At 40.5% G+C, this 23913-nt stretch overlaps 1 protein-coding gene across 1 annotated transcript; it reads right to left on the bottom strand.

The window, feature by feature from the left end:
- Positions 1–12565: 12565 nt before the first annotated feature.
- cbx7b (chromobox homolog 7b) lies at positions 12566–22498 on the bottom strand. Its single transcript, XM_033611063.2, has 6 exons — positions 22219–22498; positions 17177–17220; positions 16772–16837; positions 14127–14193; positions 13539–13896; positions 12566–12916 (listed from the first exon to the last, which is right to left on the bottom strand). The coding sequence occupies exons 1-6, from the start codon at positions 22285–22287 to the stop codon at positions 12714–12716; spliced, it is 807 nt and encodes a 268-aa protein (XP_033466954.2). The 5' UTR covers positions 22288–22498; the 3' UTR covers positions 12566–12713.
- Between the last annotated feature and the right edge of the window lie 1415 nt (positions 22499–23913).

Here is a 23913-nt window from a genome sequence, read left to right as displayed (position 1 = left end):
GTGGAGTATATTATACCATCCTTTTTAAGAAATGTTTCATGTACATGAATATAGTTGTAAACATACTGAATCACTGTACAAACTGATGGCAACTGAACAAATAGTTTTGTTTTAATCATTTCTTCTCCTAAAAAGAGACTGGAAATAAGACTATTTAAATATTTGTTTAGTATTCAAATGGAATCTTTGACCACTTTTTCGTTCCTCTTGTTAACAATTTTGGTGCTTGCTGAGAGAAAGCAAAAATAACTGTTGCTCCATTTTCATTAGTTTCTTTTTTTTTTTAAGTTATTTTGGTGGTCTGATTGTTTTTTGCCAATAAATTAATTGTACAATAAAGTATGTTTGTACCATTGGAAAAATACTCAGCTGTTGCCTCTTTTGTCACATGAATATAAAATATTTCACACATATTTGAGCATCATTTGATGGAAATTCATAGTGTTTGTAGATTCAGGAAAAGTCTCAAAATGTTAAACTTTTTAATGATGAAATCAATAAATTAGACCCAGCACAATAACTCTGCCAGGCTGATATATCAGCTGATAGTGGCTTGTTGCAGAGTTATCAGTTGTCAGCCAACAAATACCGAAACTGCAGTACAGTCACATGAAACTGAGGTCATTTACAAACTAGGGGAGTACATCACAACTTTTACCACAACAGGATATATTGGTTTCTTTGGACAACGATACAATACCTGCTGATTTCACAAAGTGTGCCACGATACAAAATCAATTTGATTCAACTCAGGCCCGTGATCAATATGAGACTATATCAATAAATAACCCCATTGTCTGATTCTTGGCTGCTTAGCACTATCTGCCTGGCACTAGGGCGCTAACACAATTCGAGCGTTTAGGGAGGAGGTGTGACAGAAATACTGAGAGATGTGTCATGGCGGTTTCAAAATAAAAAGGCGTATCTTTAACATGACTATATGTATCGATGTTTTCATGTTGCATCGGAAATATTGGATTTTTGATCGCTTAATTGATAAATTGATCTAGACGGATGTCACGTCGCACCCTTATTAAAAAAATATTAGTGTCTCCCTTGTAGTTTGTCCACCAGAGAACACTGACAAGTTTTCTCTAAACGTTCCACTCAGCATGTACCTTGGTCACAATAAAAAAAAGTGTTGATGATTTTTAAGACACTAACCTTTAAGACCCAGTCTTGTTCAGGCTATCATTTAAAGGTCCAATGTGTAAGATACAGGGGACTTCACTGGCGTCTAGTGGTGAAGATTGTCGATTACACCCAGCTGAAATTTCTCCACTTCTCCAATTATCTGCAGAAGTCTCCTCTGCTATGGGACATCCGTTCCCTGTATGACCAAAGTGAGAGCTACATCCACATACTCGGTGTAAAGTCAGACATGTTCGCGGTGGGTGTTGGCCTCCACCGGGGCTGTCCCTTGTCACTGATCCTGTTTGTGATATTCATGGACAGGATCTCGAGGCGCAGCCAGGGGGGAGGAAGGGATACGGTTTGGGGACTTCAGAATTGCGTCTCTGCTTTTCGCAGATGATGTGGTTCTGTTGGCTTTGTCACACCGTGACCTCCAGCACTGGGGCGGTTTGCAGCCGAGTGTGAAGTGGTTGGGATGAGAGTCAGCACCTCCAAATCTGAGGCCATGGTTCTCTGCAGGAAAATGGTGGATTGCACTCTTTGGGTTGGGAAAGAGTTATTCCCTCAAGTGAAGGAGTTCAAGTATCTTGGGGTCTTGTTCACAGGTGAGGGTAGAATGAAGCACAAGATGGATCGGCGGTTTGGTGCAGCTTCTGCAGTGTAGGTGCTGTGCCAGACTTTTGTGGTGAAGAGGGAGCTGAGTGGCAGGCAAAGCTTTCAATTTACTGGTCCATCTACGTCCCAACCCTCATCTATGGTCGTGAGCTCTGGGTAGTGACCGAAAGAATGAGATCGCAGATAAGTTTCCACCGTGGGGTGGCTGGGCTCAGCCTTAGAGATAGGGTATGGAGCTTTGACATCGGGAGGGAGCTCGGAATAGAGCCACTGCTCCTTCAAGTCGAAAGGTGTCAGCTGAGGTGGTTCAGGCATCTGATCAGGATGCCTCCTGGACGGCCAGTGTTTGCCAGTGTTTGTTTTGTCTGTTCTGGGCTACTGTAGAAACATGTTGGACTCCATGGAGGATAGTCTTGCTCACCAGACCTTTCTCAAGAAAAGAAAGGTCTGGCTGGGCTGACTCTCACTTTAAGATTGGAGAAAAAAACACCCCGGCTGCTTGTATTTCTTTCAACCAATCACAATCGTTCTTGGTGGTGCCACAGCAACGGCGGGCTTGCAAAAATATTGCCGGGGGAAACAGGTTTTGGTGTAACACGCCCACAAAAATATCGCCTACAGGACGCAAACCATGGCAGAAAAATGGCTACATCCCCGCAAGATCAAACACCGCAAAAGTTAGTAAAGGACGTGTTGAAAACTGCTACACAACCGGAGGTGGTAGGGCGGGACTTTCAGCGAGTGGCTCGTTCCGCCCAATGAGAGGCTGATCTTTGCAGCGAACTTCCACCCACTCAAACTACATGGAGGAGGACCCGCTCTGTATTTGGACATAAATGGCTCATTCTAAGGTAACGGAAAAAAAACACACATGTATGAAAATTGTTAGGGTGAGGAGGGGTAAATCTTACAGATCTTCTCTGGCATCATCAATATTTTCTTTGGATCCCTTCTGCACTTCTGCCTCTTATCTTAAAATATAGTACAATACAAGATTTTAATGCATCCAACTGCATCCATTAGTAACTAGAGAAAAAGTATCTGGTGCATCAATAAGCAACCGAACAAAGTGATTAAAATGATATTAAACATGAGCAACATTTATTTTAGTATCACCATAGAAATATTCTATACACAATGACACTTGATAGACTGGAGCAGGTAATGTGCAGGTTTACATCACAATAAAGTGCAAGGTCCTTCGCTCGGTGGTGGACGGAAGCAGCACAAGCGACCACATTGGGCGACGTCAATTCCAAGTGCTTGTTTTGTCGCGTCAGTACTTTTAGATATGGCATCATCAGCTCAGTGGTTATCACAAACAGTATAAAAACTATTCTGTTCATTCGTCTGCACGACAAATACACAGGTGTCTCTAAAGAATAAATATACATTCAGGTCAATGTAGAAAAATAACGGCTAAAAAATAAACGTTTCTCCCCTCCGCCTTCCTCTCCTTTAAAGTCTCCTCATGTTTCAAGTCTTAATAGCATCAGTGGAGGATCTTGCTGTCAGACATACACAAACCAAATAAGCTGGGACGGTAAGTGTGTGTGTGTGTGTGTGTGTGTGTGTGTGTGTGTGTGTGTGTATGTCTGTGTGTGTAAAGGATAGAGGGAGACATTATCCCTAAAAGCTCCACAGACCAAACAAACAACAAAATTATGCAACATCAGGCACTTCCATTCCCTGCAGCTTCATTGTCACACAGGGATGGTTTTGAGATCACGAGACGCTGACCCATCATCCTCAGTGCAGGATAAACAACTTGCGGACCAATGGGACACCGCTGTGGGAGATTCCACAGACATGACACATCACATCAGCTCCTGTGTCCACTGGGCAGGAAGCCAACAGGGTTAGACCGAATTTCAGAGTTCATCAATGGCTGCAGTTACATGAGATACGTCTGTGAAGCTATGGGGAAACTTTTCACTTTCAACTTATGTGTTCTTTCATAGTTATTACAATTTTTTTAATGATTATTTGATTAATGGGGAGGGGGGTGTTCTTCTTAAAAATACTGCAGGTTTTTACATTGATTTCCTTCCTTCCAGGCAGCAACAGCACTTTATTTTAGATGATGTTTTCTCAGTTGTCATGGAATTGTAGCTTTTGAAATTTCCTTTATATTCCATAAATAATAGACCTTGAGGTGCTATTATTATTTGTTAACTGCTGTTTCCAAGGTCAATAATGAACTTTAAAACCACAAACCATAAAAAAGTAGACATAGCCTCCAGGTCTGAAAAATAAAGCCAATGCAGGAATGCCTTAAACCTGCATGTTTCTAATGGCCACCAGAGGGCGACTCCACTGCTTTCAAAAGTCTGATTGTGTAGAAGTCTCTAAGAAAATGATCATACTTCTCACTTAATTTATTACATCAGTAAACATTTTCCTAACAAGTTTATGTTCTCAGTCACTAATTTCAAGTGTTTGTCAATACAGCATGATGTTCATTTTGTAAATTATGCATTAGGGCGTGACTACCTTGTGATGGAATAGTTGCTACAACGATGACCTGTCAATCAGGATGGTGATCATGATGGAAGATAGAGGTGGAGCAATGCATATCAGATCCATCCTCTTGTCCAAACATGGTCACTTCTAGCTCCAAAAAAACAAGGTGGTGACAGCCAAAAAGCCAAACTCATAATGGTTGTCCACAAAGCAACGTCTGACGTCACGGTGGCTACGTCTATTATTTTACACAGTCTATGTTTAAAACTTAACTTCTAAGTCAACATCTAAAATTCCATGAGAGCTGAGCAAACTCCGATCATGTGGTATGATTGAGAGCTCTGGGTCAGCTACTAAATGGACCCTGAGTTGAGTTGAGTAGTCAGCTGCTTTTTCCATGGTCAAAACTGAACCTCTGCTTATATTTGATTTTTATGCCACAATTACTTGATATACTTTAAGATGTGCAATCCATCCTAGCAAACAGTCACATCTCTTTTGTAACCTACCTCACGAATTTAAATGATCATTCAATGCCATTGTTGCTGCATTGAAGTGTCTTTGGGAATTTCATAGACTTAAAGCAGTGTTTCCTGACTGTCTTTGTTTGTTTCCTGTTACCGTATAGGTTCACATTGGACTCTTAATGGTTGTTATGAACAGGAAGAATGAACACAACAAAAATGTTTTCCATGGGCACATGACTTGTTTTAAGGCAGACTTAAAAAACTTGTGAACCTGTCCTTTGATATATGGAAAATCTCCTTGCAACCCCTTGTCATAGGTTGCATGTCTTTAAAGTTGTGAGTTAAAACCTTTTAAGGGCCTGAATGGCGAAAACTACAGTATTTCACACTGTAAAAGCAAATATTAGAGAAAAGTCTGAAAAACAGAATTTTGATTTTTCTTCCTTCCTGCCTGAACAATCATCCTGCCACACTACTAAAATCTTGCGACTTCTTGTGGGGTCTGACTTAAGAGTAAGACTCTCTTGCTAATGATGCAGCTGCATTATTACATTAGTGTAACACAGCTTAATAAATAAATTAACTTCACACATTGTTAGCTGTGATAGGTAACCTACAGTGTCTCAAACATTTTTTAAAGGGACAGTTTGGATTTTTTAAGTGGGGTGTTAAGAGGTACGAATCTATAGTCAGTGTGCTACCTACAGGAGATCAGGCTGCTCTCACAAACTGTTGATGTGTTTTCCTGTGAAAAGTATCATCCTAAATTCATATAAATCCCACGCATTTTGAAAGGCTGCTACCACGTGACCAATGCGCTGACGGGAGTATACAAGGAAGCAGTCATGAGCTGTCTAGTAAGGAGGCAGGTTGGGGAGGTGGGTGAGTCACAAAAAAAATAGAATTTCCCTTGGAGTAGCGTTTTTGGAACTGTGTGAACTTTGAGTGAACTCGTTTTAAGGTAGGTCATTGCCATGTTTCTTTCCCTAAACCTAACCTCCATAATTTTACGTTAATTATGTAACTGTACATTAAGGATGTAACATCATTTGTGGGGCGCTAATTTGTACGATATCATACGAATTGATGACGGCGGTTGGCATTCCCAGTTTGGCAAAGCAATATGGAGTACCGACATACTGACAAAATGTATTTCAGCCACCTAAAAGAAATCAATATTAGTTTAAGTCTACACTGTGTTATTGTGTGACTTTGGTGTTTTAAAGGGTTAGTTTGGATTCACCAAAGTCACACAATGACACAAACAAACTAATTGGTGGAGGAATCTTTAGACCAGCAACTCCAGTGTTCTGCAAGGTAAAATTACTGTTTTTGTCAGTGGAGTCTGGCTTTGAAGAGAGCATAACGAATTCAGTTCCCCTTTGGAAAGGGTTGTCTGACGTCTTGGTGAAGCAGTTTAAATATTTTAAATATAGCGTACATTTCAACTAATACTTTTTTTTAGGTGGCTAAAATATGTTTTGCTGCTGCCCCCGTCCGCAGCAGTATATTGGTTACTGTCCTTTGCGATAGTCCTGCCTGCCTCTTCAAACTGGTGGCCTGCTGACCGCCACCTCAGTAAAGTCGAACGATCCCTTTAAGAATGCAAGATAACTGGAAGGTAGGGAATCAATGAAACCTCTTGGTATTTTTTTTACAGTCAGGTAAACTGTATGATTCACCCTGTCGGCTCCTGATGGACACACAAACCCTTATGATGTACAGTAAATACAGTGCAATTCCAAAGTACATTCTGTTAATCAAGTCTCATCTAGTTCCTTAATTTTGGTACAATACTCAGTCATCACTTGTACGTTGTGTTGTATGTTTCGAGATGAAGAGGCTAGGTATTAGGTAAACAGAGAAAACTACAGTCTGTCTTTGCATTGATATTATAACTGTACTGGAGGACGAAGGCATGCAGGCGGATCAAATCATCTCTCAGAGGATTCTGAAACGCATACAAGACTAAGCTGTGTGTTGTACAGTAGTAACAGTCTATGTGTTTACAGGATACAGCACTGCATGTTAGTATGGGACTGACAGCTATGCTCACCTCACTGTAGTAGAGTATGTACAATACGTATGAGTCCAGTACTGAACGGTAAGTCTAGTGTGGAAGAGAGACAGAACCAGCGACCATGTTTACATGCACAGAGAACTCTTCTTCACAATTACTCACGTTTCTTGACCTGTATTTTTTATGTCTAATTTTGTGCTACTTTATACATACCACAACATTTATCTACTGACTGTCATTACTCTTTACTTTTTTGGTGAAATGTACAATTGCAAGCTCATCATGTTTGCTCAATTAGACTATCAAGCTCATAAAAGCCCATCTCACAAAATAAAAGCATGAGAGGGGATAAGAACATGACCATTTTCATGCTTGCTTTAAAGGTACCCTGTAGAGTTTTTCACCACTAGTAGCACAATGGAGCGATGTTTTAATAATTGGGTCCCAGTTTCCTTAGTTCTTGCTCAGGATGCCGACCCAAATCAGTTTACTGCACATCCAGACTGATTTTACTAAGCCTGGACAACAAAAAACACCCATGAGATTCAATTTTTGCGATGTGATTCCAGTTCAAAGATGTGTCTCAGTCTGGCTGCTTAAATTGGATTTCAAAGTGTCTTTTGTGTCACTCGCAATGCAACAAAAACGACAACAACAAATCCAGAGTGACGAAGAAGCTGAGCAGAATCCATGCTGCTACTAGCAGAGCACTCTGGAGGAGTCTTTGAACAGACGCCGAAATTAATTGTTTGGAGGGCTAAATGATGGACCTCAATTCATCATGCTTCCATTGTTGGAGAGCCATGTCACCAGCGCAGCTCTGTAGTTACTGATATCCAAGTCACAGCAACCCCCTGAAGGTAGGCTGGTGATGTCTGGACACAAATCTGTTCTTATTACTTGCAAGTAACAGTATGGAAATGTCTGTTGGTTGGATTTGAGAAACAAATTAGATTTGCCTGCAGTCTAAACATAGCCTTAGTTATTAAGCTATGCTGATGCCGGTTTCATGCTATTCCACTGATCTACAGGAGGCAGGAAGGCACTGAAAAGTTCTTTAATCGGCTTTGTAGATGTTTTATGAGGAAGAAAATGCATTAGGCACATTTGTTGGAGCTCAAGGACACACACAGTGCTTCTGGTGAGTAACACTGAATGGAAGCATAACTGCTTTTGGTTAGAAGAAAACCCTACAGGGTACCTTTAAGGTGGAAGAGTTAAGACTCCTGACAGAAGATCATACACCTGTTATGGCACATTTTAACCAGTACTAACGAGTCACTTTCCTCACCCACTTAGTCACATTTTCAACTGTTAGACAGTGGAAGATTCCAGAGGCCAATATTGGCCCTTAAATTTGCCCAAAACTGCTAACTAAAACTGATTCTCAGCCAAAGTGTACAACGTCCAAAATCTACCTTAAACCTGGCAATTATATATCAGCCACAGCACTTTTGGACTCAGAGGGAATTGGGGGGCATTAGTGCCTCCATTAAAAACCCCACATAGATTAAATGCCCTCTTGGATGGAGAAAACATGACAAAGTGCCATCTAGGGTGTCCTTCCAGTGGAGACAAAGCCACAAAGCACCCTCCTGGGGCTCCTTAAAATTCTTTGCATCTCAATCAGGCTGACGGCTTGAGTCACACTTTCTGCTGTACGGCTAAAAAAAAAAGAAACATAATTATGCTAATATTTAATTAGATTATGCCATAGAAACAGATGGACAGTAGAACGGACATTCCCATTTGAATCAGTGTAGCAGGAAGGTCAGTGGTGGCCACTGCAACTGTTATCGCGGGCTAACTTCTGTATAAACTTCCATGTAAACAAACCAACATTATGTTTTTGAATAAGCAATCTTTTACTTTAAAAATATTATTGTAACTGCTGTTTCCTCATTTCTTTTATTGTCATTTATTGCACATTCAATGGAACATGATATGGGCCTACTTTAGCTGCCTCAGAAGAAGGAGTGAGAGCCGCTGCTCAGTGGACAGCTGAGAGGCATCAAGAGACCGCTGCGATAAACAGAGCGTGTAGATCCAACATATTTTCACATCTGATTCATTAAATTTAAGGATTTATTTAACCCGAAAGAGAGTAGGCGATAGCTGGAAAAGTGGACTAACTAGATGACTAATAAGACTTACTAGGATGGTTTTGGTGAGTTTGTTTTTGTTCAAGTTTGAATCAAGTCTGTTTTAAGATGAGTCAACGAGGCGTTTAAGCTAATGTTAGTGTTAGCTTTTCCTGCTTCTGCTTCCAGACCATGGCCAGGAGAGACTGTGTTGTCTCCTGGGCTGGAGTTGGTACTCACTCCGGACCAAACCCTTGTTGCTCCACTCAGCAGTTGGTAAACAAGAGAAGGGAAACTTCTGCTGGGCTTGCAGCATTTATTATCGCACAAACTGTAAACTTTATTTTGCATTCACTCTTTATATCTTCGCTGTTAAACTTTAACTCTGCTTCGCTTGGATCCTTCTCTCTCTTGCTTGTTCAACCACACACACCTCATTTGCACACACAAACACGTACTGGCTGCGCACTGAGCTATTCTCTAAATGAGTTATGCTACTCTTACAACATGTTGGGTGAAAGAGAGAAACTTGGATTGGTGGAAGGTTGTATTTTTCTGGGGTGGCATGGTGGTATGGTGGTTAGCACTGTCGCCTCACAGCAAGAGGGTTCCTGGTCAGATCCCAGGAGGCAGCCCTTCTGTGCAGAGTTAGCATGTTCTCCTCGTGTCAGCGTGGGGTTTCTCCGGGTACTCCAGCTTCCTCATCTATTCCATACATCCATTCCTGGATGGATGGATGTATTTTTTTGTTTAATAAGTAAAATATGTGTTAGATTCCCTGTGATAGTCTGGCGACCTGTCCAGGGCGTACCCCGCTTCTTGCCCAATGTCCCCCCCCCCCACACACACACACACACACACCCCCACCCCCACCCGCCCCCCCGACCCTCAAGAGGATAAGCGGTTAGAAAACGGATGGATCAATAAAAACTCCCCAGTGCCCCCTGCTATGATCTGGAATGCAGCTAAGGCCTACGCGTGCACCTTATCTCCTACACTTCTCACCAAAAAAAAGTGTTAGACGGCAACAGGAAAAATCTTGAAAAAGAAGCTAATAGGTTGGAACAAATACATAAACAATCACCTACGGCCATAAACACAAGCATTAGTGTCTGCTAGGACTGCACTTAATATGGACCATACTCGCCACATTCAGAAATTACTACTTTTCACCAAGCAGAAGTATTATGAATATGGCAACAAATCTAGCCGCTTACTTGCTTATCAATTAAAAAATCAGAACAATTAATTCGCTCAATTAACACGATAAGAATGCCAAGTGGCCAAGTCTCATGTGACCCGCTGATCATTAATAACACATTCAGAGACTTCTACAAATCCCTTTACAGTTCAGAGAAATCTGAGACCGACATAGATTCTTATTTAAATAATTTATCTCTACCCATCATTGCGGAGGATCGATCCAGATTAGATGCTACATTCACAACAGAGGAAGTCTGGGCCGCAATTCAATCCATGCTGAACGGGAAATGTCCGGGCCCAGACGGAATTCCATTAGAATTTTTTAAGAATTTTTGGCCAGAGATCCACCCAATATTCATGCCCGTTATTAATAATATTTTGAAAGGTGATAATGTCCATAGTGCACTTAATATTACTCACTATCTTAATACTCATAAAGACCCAGCAATGATAATCTCCCTCAATGCCGAAAAGGCCTTTGACCGAGTAGAATGGTCTTTTTTATTTCCTGTATTAGAAAAATTCGGTCTAGGCTCCAATTTTATTAATGCAATTAAAATTCTTTATTCTGACCCAATAGCCACTGTCAACACTAACGGCTTGCTGTCCGAGGGTTTCCCAGTGCGCAGAGGTTATAGGCAGGGGTGCCCTCTGTCGCCTTTATTGTTTACGTTGTTCATCGAACCTTTGGCTGAGACTATCAGAACTTATCCCGATATAAACGGCATCACAGTGGGCGAAGGGAACCATGTCATTTCCCTATTTGCAGACGATGTTCTTTTGTACTTAAAGAATCCTGATAAATCAATTCCAGCAGTCCTTGACTCTATACATTCGGAACTGGGAGACTTATCTTTGCCCCATCTACAATTCTACTATTGGTCAGCCCAACTTAAAATGATGACAAACTGGTTCATGAATAGGAAAGACTCTCTATGGATCGGTCTTGAGACCCTATCATGCCACCCTAGAAGACTAAATTATCTCCCCTTCATCAACAATATAGATCAGATAAATTCCCTTAAAAATAATATGATCGTATACAATACATTACTAGTCTGGAGGGATTTGAAGAAATACCTAAATATTCCACCTTTTATTTCAACTTGGTCCCCCTTGGCACTGAATCCTGACTTACCACTTCAGATAAGGACCATCGGCCTGATGGATTGGGTTGCTAAGGGCTTGCCAGATTTTGCAGCCCTGTTGATCTCCGATTCTTTGAAACTGTTTGAACAAATCAGGGCTGAGTCTGACATTCCCCGCAAAGATCTTTTTAAGTACTTCCAAATTGGCCATTTTATACAGTCTTTATTAAAGAAAAACATGATCCGTATGGAATTGTCAGAACTGGAAAACACGGTGGTCTCCGCCAAATCACCCAAAGGACTGATCTCTGAAATTTATACTGTTTTGCAATATTCTGACTCTTCAGCCTATGACCCCTTGAAGCTGTTGTGGGAGCGCGATCTGGAGGTGATATTTAGTCCCACAGACTGGTCTAAGATCTGTAATGGGATTTTGCCAAAATGTACTTCAATCTCTATACATGAACATAATTTCAAACTTTTTTACATGATCTATTTTACACCTATTCGCCTCCAGAGAATGTTCCCGAACACTTCAAACCTGTGTTTTAAATGTAAAAAGCATAAAGGTACACTTATTCATTTATTTTGGTCATGTGACCGCATCCAGCCATTCTGGAATGGGATCCATTCAGTGATTCAGGAGGTTACTGGTAAACATTTCTCATTGACTGCTCCATTTTGTTTGTTAAGTCATATTCCGGACAGTCTTTTTGACACAGATACTGAATCTCTGCTAATTATCCTTCTATTCTTGGCCAAGAAGTGTATTCTGCTACGATGGTCAACCCCCCAGGTCCCCACGACTGACATGTGGATATCACAAATATCAGCCCTTCTCCCCCTGGAAAAATTGACTCATGACCTCAATCACAAATCGGACAAATTCTGGAGAATTTGGAAGCCTATGCACTCCTTTTTACAGAGACTTTAAATGGCTCATCTCTAGAAGGCAATGTCTGGCTGCTACATGTATTTGTACCCTTGCTTGTTTACTTGCTCCCTGTCATACTAATGTAAAATTCAATAAAAATAAAATTAAAAAAAAAAAAAGAAAATGGATGGATGTGTGTGTTAGACTGGGCCAAAATGGCATTCTCAAACGCACACTTTACAGCCACTACAACAACTAACACCATAAACCATTTTTTTTGGTACTAGTCAAATGACCACGACAGTTCAATGTCCGTTCTACTCTCATTCTATTTCCATGGATTTTACACAATCTTGCATCTTTACCACGTTTTGGTTTGGTTTCTGTTTCAGCCAGCTAGTTGACTCTTCTCTGTGAAAAAATGTGACTCAATTGTTGGGGCTACGTTTCTGCATGTCCTCACTCACCAACAGAGGTCACAACCACTTATACCCTTTTCAAGGCAACTCAGTCTCACCACATCAAAGGTGAACAGCCAACCTAAACATAACCTTAAATGGAGTGAGGCTTACGCCCAGGTTGACTCTGTGCATGTAAACCTACCACTGACCAGGCTGGAAGTTGCAGGGAAGGGGAAGAACAGAGTGAGAGGTTACCGAGAGGGAATAACGCCACCAACCCTGGCCCTCGACCACCATTCACACCCTGTGATTAAACCAGCTCCTTCTCGTAGTGCCCTCTCCACCAGACCTACTGAAACATCACACATCACACCTCCAGGCCCCAGTCTCTGAAGAAGCCTTTGGCCACTCTTGACTCTCGGAATGTCACTGTGAGGGAGTTGAGGGTGACATCTGTGACTGTCACCTCCCCTGGACAGATGACAGGCCTCCAGACATCGCCCGGCTTCTCTGATGCAGTGACCTCGTCTGGTCCGACGGCGGAGCTCCACTCGACTGTCCTCTCCTGTCCTGAGTGAGATGGGAACATGGAGACAGAAAGACAGAGGGAGAAGAGGGTAGAGTTGATTGCATCAAGCCTATCATGTGTTCTGTTATTGAGTTAACGTCTTTGGACAGACCTTGATAGATTGTCTCTGCTCTGATAGATGTTAGAAAGTGACAAAGGCAGATATTTGGCTGCAGGAACACTCAGCTCTAATTGCTTCAGAGGTGATAGGGAGGACAGAAACGTGACATAATGCAATCCATGTCATTATTTTGGGGAATTTTAGTGATGACTCACCTTTAAATCATGAAAATGGCTTTTACTACTCTGTCCAACTAAAAATTCACCTCTAATTTATTAAAGATTGTCTTCTGCTGTGGTGTCAGACTTCCAAGTAAAGGAATTTTGCATTATGGGACAGACTGAAGACCCTATTGGCTGTTGCTACATACGGAGCAGAGACTTCAGTGAGTCTGCATGATCTCTGCATGATTTTCTCTTTAATCAGCTCATGTTTTTGGTTGCATGCCCAGTCAAAAAAAGAGCCTTTGCATGGCCGTGCCTACTAGAAGGTTCACAAGGAGTCAAGTAAACTGGGTCGTGATGGTGATTAGAGTCTACTGGCTGACCAAGTGACACACTTACCATTTAAAGTGCCACTGCTCTTCTCTGTTGTCGTCTTCAGAGCCTCCTCTTTCTCCTCCTCCTCCTCCTCCTCTTCCTCCTCTCTATACTCTTCACTTTCTACATTATCCTCCTCCTCATCTTCATCTTCTCCCCAGTCCTCTTGTGTGGGACTTGGAGGGTTTGAGTCAAGGCACGTGAACTGTGACCTCCTGGGTTTGCTCTTCCGATGTTCCAGCTGTGGTCGTGGGTCCAGGGTGCTGTACGACTCATCCTCGTCCTCAGGGAGCAGAGAGTGTGTCAGGGAGAGACGCAAGCGCGGCTGAGGTTGCTCTGGAGTCTTGTGAGCACTGCGGAGATCCATGGTGTAGACAGTGTCCTGAATGTAAATCAAAGAGAGAATGCTTGATGATTAAAACTTTTATGACTTGAAATTCAGAATGATTTTAATAACACTCAAACTGGTTATAGAGGAGAGTGATGAGGTGGCAGGATAGCCAACAAGGGAATGGAAAAGGGAAACAGAGTTGTATCAACAGATAAAAAGTAATGTATAAAAAAAGACAAAACTGTAATTCTTTAACTTTTTTATTGAGCTCAAAGCTTTACCTGCAGAATAAGTCTTTTGGCCTTGGATCCCTTTCTCCTGTGCCCCAATGTTCTCTCTCTCTGCTCTCTGAAAAGCCAAGCACACAGTTAAAAGTAGGCTGATGGTACATATGTTAGTACAACAGCAGTGGGTCCCTGTTTTTGTAAGTTCTACAATATTCACAGGTAGCTTAACACGACAAAAACACAAGTAAACTTGGGTGTAAACAATGCGGGATTCAAAAATCTGTCAATCAATCAATTAGTGCAAAGAAAAAAACAACAGCCAGGCAAACAACACACCATTTAAAAAAACAGAGATGGGGGAAGAATCTTAATAGCTTCTGATCCTGAAAAATGTACACAGATCAGTTCAGACAAAAAGGAAGGAAATGCATTCAACATGTCTGTTAGGCCCCAAGGATTCACACAATGCATTTAGAGTAACAATGAATATAAACACAAACTTTGTTTACCAGAAAACTCAACAGGGCCCCTGTCACTTCCTCTCAAATTAATGACCTCTTTAAAAACTGGAGGTAATCATTATCAGCGCACTAGAGTAATGACACTCATTTACACCACCATTTTAAATGTGGCCAGATGTGTGTCTGACCAGATCATTCTAGATACAACATCCTCCTTACATCTTTATTGCCTTAAGATGTGGAATTTTATTGTTTTGGCATATCTAGTTACAATCCAACAACTTCAGTCACATGCTAATACCAGCTGGAGAGAGGTCTAGGATCTGGGTCTTGGTCTGCTGAGTCATAATCTCTTTATGATTAAAGAAGTATTTCACCTCTGGAAAGATGATCTTTTCATTAAACTGGGCTTTCTGTGCCGTAGAAATATGGAAAAACTTTAAAATTGGTGCTATATGACCAGAGAAAAAAGAAAACGCTGGTGACATTCGCTTTTGCTCAAGAGGTAGAAACCCTACAACTAATACAATGCACTGCACCACACTGATCTAATATTATATTTAAACATTAGACTTTTAGCTTAGTTTGGCTGAGTTTTAGTTTGATCTCAGTATTTTCAGCCTTTGTTTCTACTATTCAGGAAACAGTATGGAGACCACTTCCTGTCCACAAACTCCTACTATTACATCTAAACAATACACTACTGCCTGGTTCTCACTACATGACATTTCTGTCCATTCTGACAGTCACTATGTCACATTAGGCAATCGTGGAGTCATAAAATTGTGCCGTGACTTGGCCGACATACATGATAGACTACATGATGGTCCACACCAATTATCCCCGGTTGTCTTTCACGACGTGTGTGATGTCATCGGGTTACTCTCATCCTATTTTTATTATTATTACTATTATTTCAGTCACTGTGTCTGTTCATATGCTAGCGGAAATGTTGTAGTAACATAAAAAGTGCCACCAGATGGCAGGAGCTACATTTGAAGTACCATATGCAAACATGAAAGTCACTGAATCCTCCACAACAAGTTCCTGCACATGCTTCACAATAAAAGCTTTTTAAGAAAATGAAGGGATTCTCACAACCGAAATTAAAATGGGCTTTTAATTTGAAACAGATACAGGAAGTGATGAGTTTGAAATGATGGCATGATGCATTAACTTTATCAAGGCAACAGGAGCGGATAAAAAGTAAAAATATAAAAATACAGAGGGATTAATAAATAACGGCCCGTTTATAATGTAGTCTGTTTCAAATGAAGCTGGTACCCTCTGCAGTTGTGCTAAGTAAAAGCCCCGCCTCTATTCTTTAATTTTCCCGTCTCTATCTCGTCTCTAATCTCGTCATTATAAAGGAATAACATTGTTTGCTAGCTTGATGCTACCGGCAGTACACACCGTGTTGATAAAGAGGCTGTCCTCTGCTGTTCAACGTCCCTAGAGGAAATATCTAAAAGGCTGGGCTGTTATTGTCGCACAGTTGTCTACGGCAGCAGATCGCTCTGTGTTCTTATCAAAGTGACGGCTGTGACAGGAGCAGTCTTAAACGACAGAAAGAAAATTAAACATGCTAGACTTTCTGTCGGAACGTTGTGAGGCATTCCAGGCGTGGTGTCGGTTGTGGTCTACTATGACACACTACACGAGATGAAATGATGGACTATTGCGTACGACACTCATTGTCGTTCACGATCCATGCCGACACTGTACGTTGCTACGTCGGGCTATAATTGGGCTGATATCATGTAGTGTGAATCCAGCATAAAATATGTTTTTGAATACATTTTTGGTAAGAAATAGGCAACGCAGTAACAGAATCTTTGTTTATATTTGATCAGCACTGCCTAGTTTTACCATTTAATTGGACTTCTGAGTTAACTGGAGTCTGAGTTATATAGAGAGAGAGAGGGCGGTCTACCCCTCTCTTGATCCACTTCTATACTCCATTAAAATGCAGACATACAGTCTCTTGTTTGAGATTTAAGTGTGGGAGATGAGCAGGGAGTTTTTGACACTGATAAGATGGAGGGAAGTTTACCACAGTACATTTACACACACTAACCACATTATTATGATACACACCTGGTTAAAAATCAGCAAATTATCCTTTAATATAATGTAAGAAGAAAACTGCTTTATTCAGCACCACCTGCTCCACTATGTGTCAAACCCTCTGTGATATCCTGGATTCAGGCAAGTATTACATGTGTAGAGGAGCCTTACTTCTCTTCATAGGCCTGCACCAAGCGCTGATCCAAAATGTGTTCCTCAGGTTCCCATGTGCTATACCTGTGAGCAGTTACAAAAAAAGTATGCAGTATTGGTTAACATTTTTGTAACAAAATTAACATAAAATTACTGAAACCATTGCCTATACTTTTAAGAACTTTTTTTAGTGAATCAATTCAATCTGTCAAATGACTTCTCACATGAACTAATGTAGCAGCACTGTGTGAATTTATGCTATTTTGATTAATTATTTGTGATTCAATTTTTCATATTACCACAGTACCTTTCTGTGCATACAAACAGTATAATCTGCTGTACATGTCAATGTAAATATGATGCACAGTTTTGACTGTTATATATAATCTATTCAGCCTTCTGATTAAAAGTTTACATACTTACTTTGGAGGCCATCCTTTCCACTTCAACAGATACTCCACATTCCCCTGTAGAGACATAAAGTTAAAGAAGTCAAGAAGTGAATTCATAATTTAGATCACAACACATAATGTTGAGTGCCAAGTAGTTCCATTATACTGGAGAGAAGGCAGACATCTCTACAGCCGATATCTCCAACACTCAACAACTCACATCAAAACAATCTAGACTGATAAATTACACTACAGGTAAGGGGACAAATATTTATTTTTGATTTTGGGGTGAACTGTCCCTTTAATACAAGTTTGATGCATCATTGTCCCATCAAAATCTATCAAATGTAATTCCTATGCAGATGTTTGAGATGCCACGTCTGATTTAGATGACAAATAAAGAAATGTATTTCCCCACAATGACCTATAGGAGGTGCTACAGTCAACAGACACAATTATAAGTGTGATAGCTCAGACACCACAGATCAGATTTTAGTTTGATTAAGGTGTTCAGACTGTAACTGCTACTAATTTGGCTCTCATTCTCATCTATAGTATTATATGAGTAATTAAAGTGTTTATGAAAATAGAGTTGTTTAATGGTTTTCTTGCTGGACAACACCTTACTTGCTGTAGGTGATATTTACCTGCATAATGTCTATATTCCCCTATCCTTGCTGTTGACTGAGTTTATATGAAGGAGGATGCTGCCATGCCATCAGAAAATATCCATAATTAAGGGATAATGTAAAGTGCACTGTATGTTTCCCATACACCAGCCAAGCTGCTCAGACTTAGTCATCCTCGGTGACATCATCTGATAATAACTTCCAAGCTTTCAAAGGTATTCTCAGTGGGTGAAGTCATCACTTTTCCCGACTTCATTTTACTCACTCTGTTCCCCACATGGAGCAAAAAGGCCATGGATTTTTTGTAAATTGGGTGAGACCAAAAATGAAGTGCCCATATCTTCCATAACTTGCGATGTAGATCACATAATTATTTTGACCTGTAAAGCATTTATGTATCATGCTCTCATAGGGTAATAAGTGGTCTTAACAATTAGCAATATATTTTATGGAATCATTCCAAACACTGGTTCATTCAAGATGCCTCTGTGTACTCTGGTAACCCAAAAACCTCTGGATTTGAGTTTGATTTACGTCTAAAAATATTGTTAAAGTGTAAGTGTAAAGTGTAGTAATCCACCTATAACAAATATCAGAGTATCACCCAATATTTTACATTCTATATCTGATAATATAACAGTTGGTAGCAAGATGAGTAGACGTGCTTGAGTTGTGGATGGACAGATATAGTGCACTGAGTACCACAAGTGGTTTTAACTTTGGCCTATGTATATTCTGTCTCTACCAAACTTTCACTTTATACTCTGTGAAGCCTCGCTTAAAGCTCAACATCAAACCATTTATAAAGACGAATTAATATGAAGTAAGTCTCCATTGCAAACATTAATAAAACAGAAGTTCATGTTGCAAACTAAGTAGCCGTATCCTTGTATTCCTTATACTGTGTATTAACTCAGGCAGTATCAAGCAACATGACACACATTTGCTGAATGTGAAGATTTCAAAAATTTGATACTATTGTAAATTAAGTGCTTTTGAGTTTTGGAAGACCAGTGAGACTATGGATTGTATATAAAGATGGACAACATGACAACTTCCCAAAAGTGAAACCAAAACATCTGGATCACCTCCTGGTGGTTGGCTGCAGTATAGGTCATAAACCTCCCCCCTCCATGTTTGCACTAAACTAAAAACTAAAAGTACAATTTTTTTCTGAAGATGGTTTCTGTAATTTTGTTGCATGTTCAACTGTTTGTTTATCTGATAAGTTTGGTTTTTATTAGTCATTTGATGTTAAAAAAAATGGGGCATTGAGGTCATGATTGACATGTTTGTGCCAACTGATATGCTCGCTAGCAATGTTGCTGCTTGCAATTGGTCGGATGGGTAAATGGGTGGGAACTCAATACCAGCAGAGGTCGTTACTGCGCTGACTCTGGCTCCAAATGACGTCACCAGCGCAAGATGGCAGCAACCGTATCTGGGATATTTTGGCTTCATTTTTGTACAGTGGGGTTAAGTGGAGATGTGTTGTCCATCTTTATAAGCAGGCTATGGGTAAGACGAAAAACAGAACAAAACAAACAAACAAAAAACATTAAAGAGGGATCAAAAATCAAAATAATCATTAGTTGAGGCCCTACTGCATATTGTAAGATTTGACATTTTGAGGCTATTGCCCTTTACGGATTAATTTAGCTGCTATTTCACCATTTTTAATTTGGGTGTAGGTTTAGCTGTCTCATATTACTCTGACAACTCAGATGTTTAAGTGCTAATTGACAAAAAAGTGCAGCTAATTGGCATGATGGCAAGGGTGCTATGAGTAATACACAAGTAAAAAAGTAGTTTTTTTTTAATGACAGAGTTCTTTTCATCTATTCTACTCTTTACTCAAGTATATTTTTGAGCCAGTACTCTACTTTTCAATTCACTACATTTGCCATTTTTACCTTCATTACAACAGGTCTGCTCTAAATGCATGCAGATTAACTGTAGAAAACATGACAAGCACCTTTACTGCAGATGCCAAATTGCTAGCGACCTATCTTTCCATCACAATGCCACGGTGATGGTGCAAAAAACAAACAAAAAAACAAAGCAGAGAGAGGCAGCTTCAGCAACGATCAGCTTTTCAAAACACTTCCCCTATCCTCTGCAGACACATTGAACCAATATGTAAATGCTGCAGGTCAAAAAGGAAGCTGGCTAGCTATCTTTGGCTATACTGGTATGTTCATTTTTCATGTGTTACTATTGGATGTTATGATAGTAACATTAACTTATCTGGTCGCATTTGTCCTCATTAAAAGGGGTTAGGGTTATTAATTATGAATTCATTAAAAACAGTTGTTTTATTATTTTGCAGATGTGGCACCCTGGAGATTTCAGATTATATCCAGTATTATTATTTTATTAGTTCTTGTAATTAAATGACTCCCCCTACCATTATTTTTCTTATTAATACAATTTAAAACGACTTGTGTCACTTATAAAATCTCACCTGCTTCACTTTATGTAATTGCAGGGCAATACCCATTTTCACCAGTAGGTCGCAGTATAGGCGCTGTAATTTGAGTGACTGCCGCTGTAATCCTGGCGTATAGGGAAGTAAACTCAGTTGTACAGCGTAAACAGTCAAGATAGTAGCACAGAGAGCCTATACTCATCCAAGACTTTCTTTCTTGTTATATTTGCAGGTGAGAGAAGTGCACAAGCGCCCAATAAATTTCGGTTAAGCTTATGCCTCATTTCTCGTGCCATTTGTGTATGTTTATAAAGTCATTTATGTAAGAAATACAGCAGTTAACTACAGCTAGCCTTAGCTGCTAACATAGCCATGTCCCGCACATTGTGTGGGTGTAAGACGTAATGGCGTCGCGTTGTAATGATAGTGACCTTACCATTTCGTTTTAATTGTCTTAATGTATATTAACATTGTGTTCAGAGGTTTATAACATGAAGCTGTGTATATAAGCAGCCACTATAAGCAGTTTACAAGATGTGTTTCATATAAGATAAGGTGCTCAGTGTACAATACAAGTCAATGATAAAAGCAGCCACAATATTGAGTTTATTAGTGAGAAGGCTGTACATGTTATGTTGTTTATTCAGTATTCATTTGATGTTAGGTCAGTAACAGATGCGTTATGTATCACTTTATTATTTTTGGCTACAATCTGTGCGTACAAGGAAGTAAACTCAGTTGTACAGCGTAAACAGTCAAGATAGCAGCACAGAGAGCCTATACTCATCCAAGACTTTCTTTCTTGTTATATTTGCAGTTGTCCTGTGCAAATAAAGTCAACAAAACCTGAACACATGTCGTCATCATTGTACATGTGTAACACAGAGCATAAAAAAATATTCAAATGGGAAGTAACTTAGTACTTTGAGTTTATTATCAACCATTCATTCATTAATTTTCTGCAGGGTTCATCCCGCACATTGCGCCAGACTATCACAGGGCTGACACATAGAGACAGACAACCATTCATGCTCACATTCACACCCACGGGCAATTTAGAGTTATCAGTTAACTTGCATGTCTTTGGACTGTGGGAGGAAGCTGGAGTACCCAGAGAAAACACACGCTGACATGGGAAGCACATGCAAACTCAGCACAGAAGGGCTCCCCTAACCCATAGTTTGAAGCCCCTACCCCAGGAACTCTCTTGCTGTGAGGCGACTAATAACAACACTAACAGGCGCACCACTGTGTGTCAACCAGGTACTTTTTTAACTTTTACTTGCATAGGTTTCTCACAATGTAATTTTCATATTAAACTGAGTCATTTTTTTTGGGAGTTATGTTTACTTGAGTTTACATTTTTAGCATTTCACCCCCAATGACAGTGGGTAATATGACCTACCTTTGCATCTCTTCTTATAACTTACAGTAGCATAGCCAACTTCTGAATCAGAGTTCCATTTCTCATTAAGTGTTTAAAGTATTTTGACAGCCCCTGTACCTTTAACAGTTTGTCAGTGTTAAATTATTCAGCGACATGTTTGTCATACAGGGAGTGGGGGGAACAACTGGTAAACAGAGGAGTTTCGGGGGGCCCTGGTGCGCTCTGGAGGGACAATCATTTCTAGCTGCGCACCTGCAGGTGTAAACACCATATGCTCACTCACAGTCAAACCCAATTACCAACTAAACAGGTCCGAAATCAAGATGTTTGGTTAATAACATCACCCTGTGTCATGTCCCTGCGTATTTAGCCAAACACCTGACACGTTAAGCTGTAGTGCAATGACAACACTCTCCACGTTACATTAAAGGGACATCCTCCCCTAACCCGCCCCCTTTACACAGCTTGCAATTAGATAACCAGATTAGTGGCGCAATTCTGTTCATTTAATCTCTCAAGCTTTCATTAGCACACAAAGTAGCATCCCTGCCTCCCAGAAATGTGTCTCCTCCTTCATGCTGACAGCGTCCCGCGGGCTGACACGTTTAGGCAACATGTATAACGGTTACCTTTCTAACTCTTTTCTTGACGATTGATTCCACAGCGAACACTTGCTCTCCAATCGCTGACAGCTCCATCTCCGTGCACGCCGCCGTCCTTTTGGCTTTTAACTGTCAAAGTAACGTCTCGCGCCTTCACAAACTAAGCTAACGTTGACCGCTCGTGACAGCGGCCCTTCGCTCCTGTCCTCTTCTTCCCGTTTCTCCCACAGCCGCTTTGTTTTCCTGTCAGTTTAAGGGCCCATTTATCCGGAGCGACTTCCTTCTGCTGGATCTTTCCGTGCGTCCAGTGACTTTACAAAATCTGCGACACATCTGCACACCGCGCCGCGCGCACACGAGAGCGCGCTCCCTTTTACAATGAGTCCGCGCGCGTCACTAGCTGCCTCATCATTCACACAGTGGAAGGATGGATAGTACTAAAAAAAAAACAACAGCAAAAATAGAAATACTACGATGTGGACACACTCTGCCGCAAGTACAGGTGTAGCACTGAGAATCTCAGTAACGTAAAGTATAAAGTATCACAGCAGAATGGCACACGGTGACACAAAAGTACAAATGAAAAAGTAGCATTTCACTGTAGTAGTTGGTCAAAGTGAAGTTAGTTTTAACTTCTTAATTAAATACTGTTTGTAGTTAAGTGCCATCTTTCCCGACAGGGCTGCCCATAAGGGAGGCTTTCTTGGGTACAGCCACGGGGGGGGGGGGGGGGGGGGGCATGTAAGCCAGCAATAGTCCCATTTGTCCTATATATAAGCAATGATAATCCAATTTTTTAAACAGTTGCTTATAAAAATAACACACTTCCTGAAAATGGCCTAACCAGGTCTATTTTTTTCTTTTGTACACAACTGCTGCAAAAACACAAACAAAAAAAGGGCGAAATTTACTGATCTAAACTAAGAAAGAACGTGGTCATGCACCAATATCTGTTGCAAATTAAGGTAGAGTGCATTTATTGGACCATTTCAGGGGCCCAGCCATCTCTGTGGGCAGGCCTGGGCCCCCTACAGAGAGTCACAAGATCAATCTAAGAGGTTGGGAGATGATTCATGGGGTATGAAACAAAATCTGCTTCACAAATTGGTATTGACTTTTTGAACTTTTTGGAATGAAACCATCTGAAAAGTTAATTGGATCATAAACATCAAAACCACACATATTCTTTTTATAGGGGCTCACCAACCAAAAAGGTTAGAAACTAGTGGTTAATTTTTTGACAAAGTCTTAAGGCTGCTGTGAAATTGCACCTACTGAGGGCAACATAAAAGTTGATCTTAGGTGCGTCGGTACAATGGACAGTCAAGAGAGGATGGCAGAAGAGATAACCACACACCACTTCTACTGAGCTGGACAGCCACAAAAAAGGTTCACAGGCTGAGATCAATGCCAAAAACTGTCAATTTATTCAAAAGAATAATATTGTAAAGTGATAAAAACAGCAGCAAATGTTTCAGTCCTTGAGCACTGATGATAGCCTAAGACTGAAACGTTCTCTGCGGTTTTATTTATTTATTACATAATATATATATTTATTTTATGAATTGGTGTGCAGGTATTTCTTCTGCCATCCTTCCTTTTTAAAGTAACTGAGTTGTAAAATAAATGTAGTCAAATAAAAAATACAACATTTCCCTCAAAAATGCAGTAGGGGTAGAAGTATCAAAAAAGCATATAATGAAAATACTGTAACTGTGCTTC

Source organism: Epinephelus lanceolatus, chromosome 21 (assembly GCF_041903045.1).
Source record: "Epinephelus lanceolatus isolate andai-2023 chromosome 21, ASM4190304v1, whole genome shotgun sequence".
NCBI classification, from domain to species: domain Eukaryota; kingdom Metazoa; phylum Chordata; class Actinopteri; order Perciformes; family Serranidae; genus Epinephelus; species Epinephelus lanceolatus.
This window is presented reverse-complemented; position numbering and strand designations above follow the sequence as displayed.

What these genes read in the sequence shown, in the direction of transcription:
- cbx7b (XM_033611063.2), bottom strand. Translation starts at nt 22,287, where the DNA reads ATGGAGCTGTCAGCGATTGGAGAGCAAGTGTTCGCTGTGGAATCAATC. An exon ending in TCAAGAAAAGAGTTAGAAAG is followed by an intron (nt 17,221 to 22,218) that starts GTAACCGTTATA and finishes ATGTCTCTACAG; the next exon opens with GGGAATGTGGAGTATCTGTT. An exon ending in GTGCAGGCCTATGAAGAGAA is followed by an intron (nt 14,194 to 16,771) that starts GTAAGGCTCCTC and finishes TTGGCTTTTCAG; the next exon opens with AGAGCAGAGAGAGAGAACAT.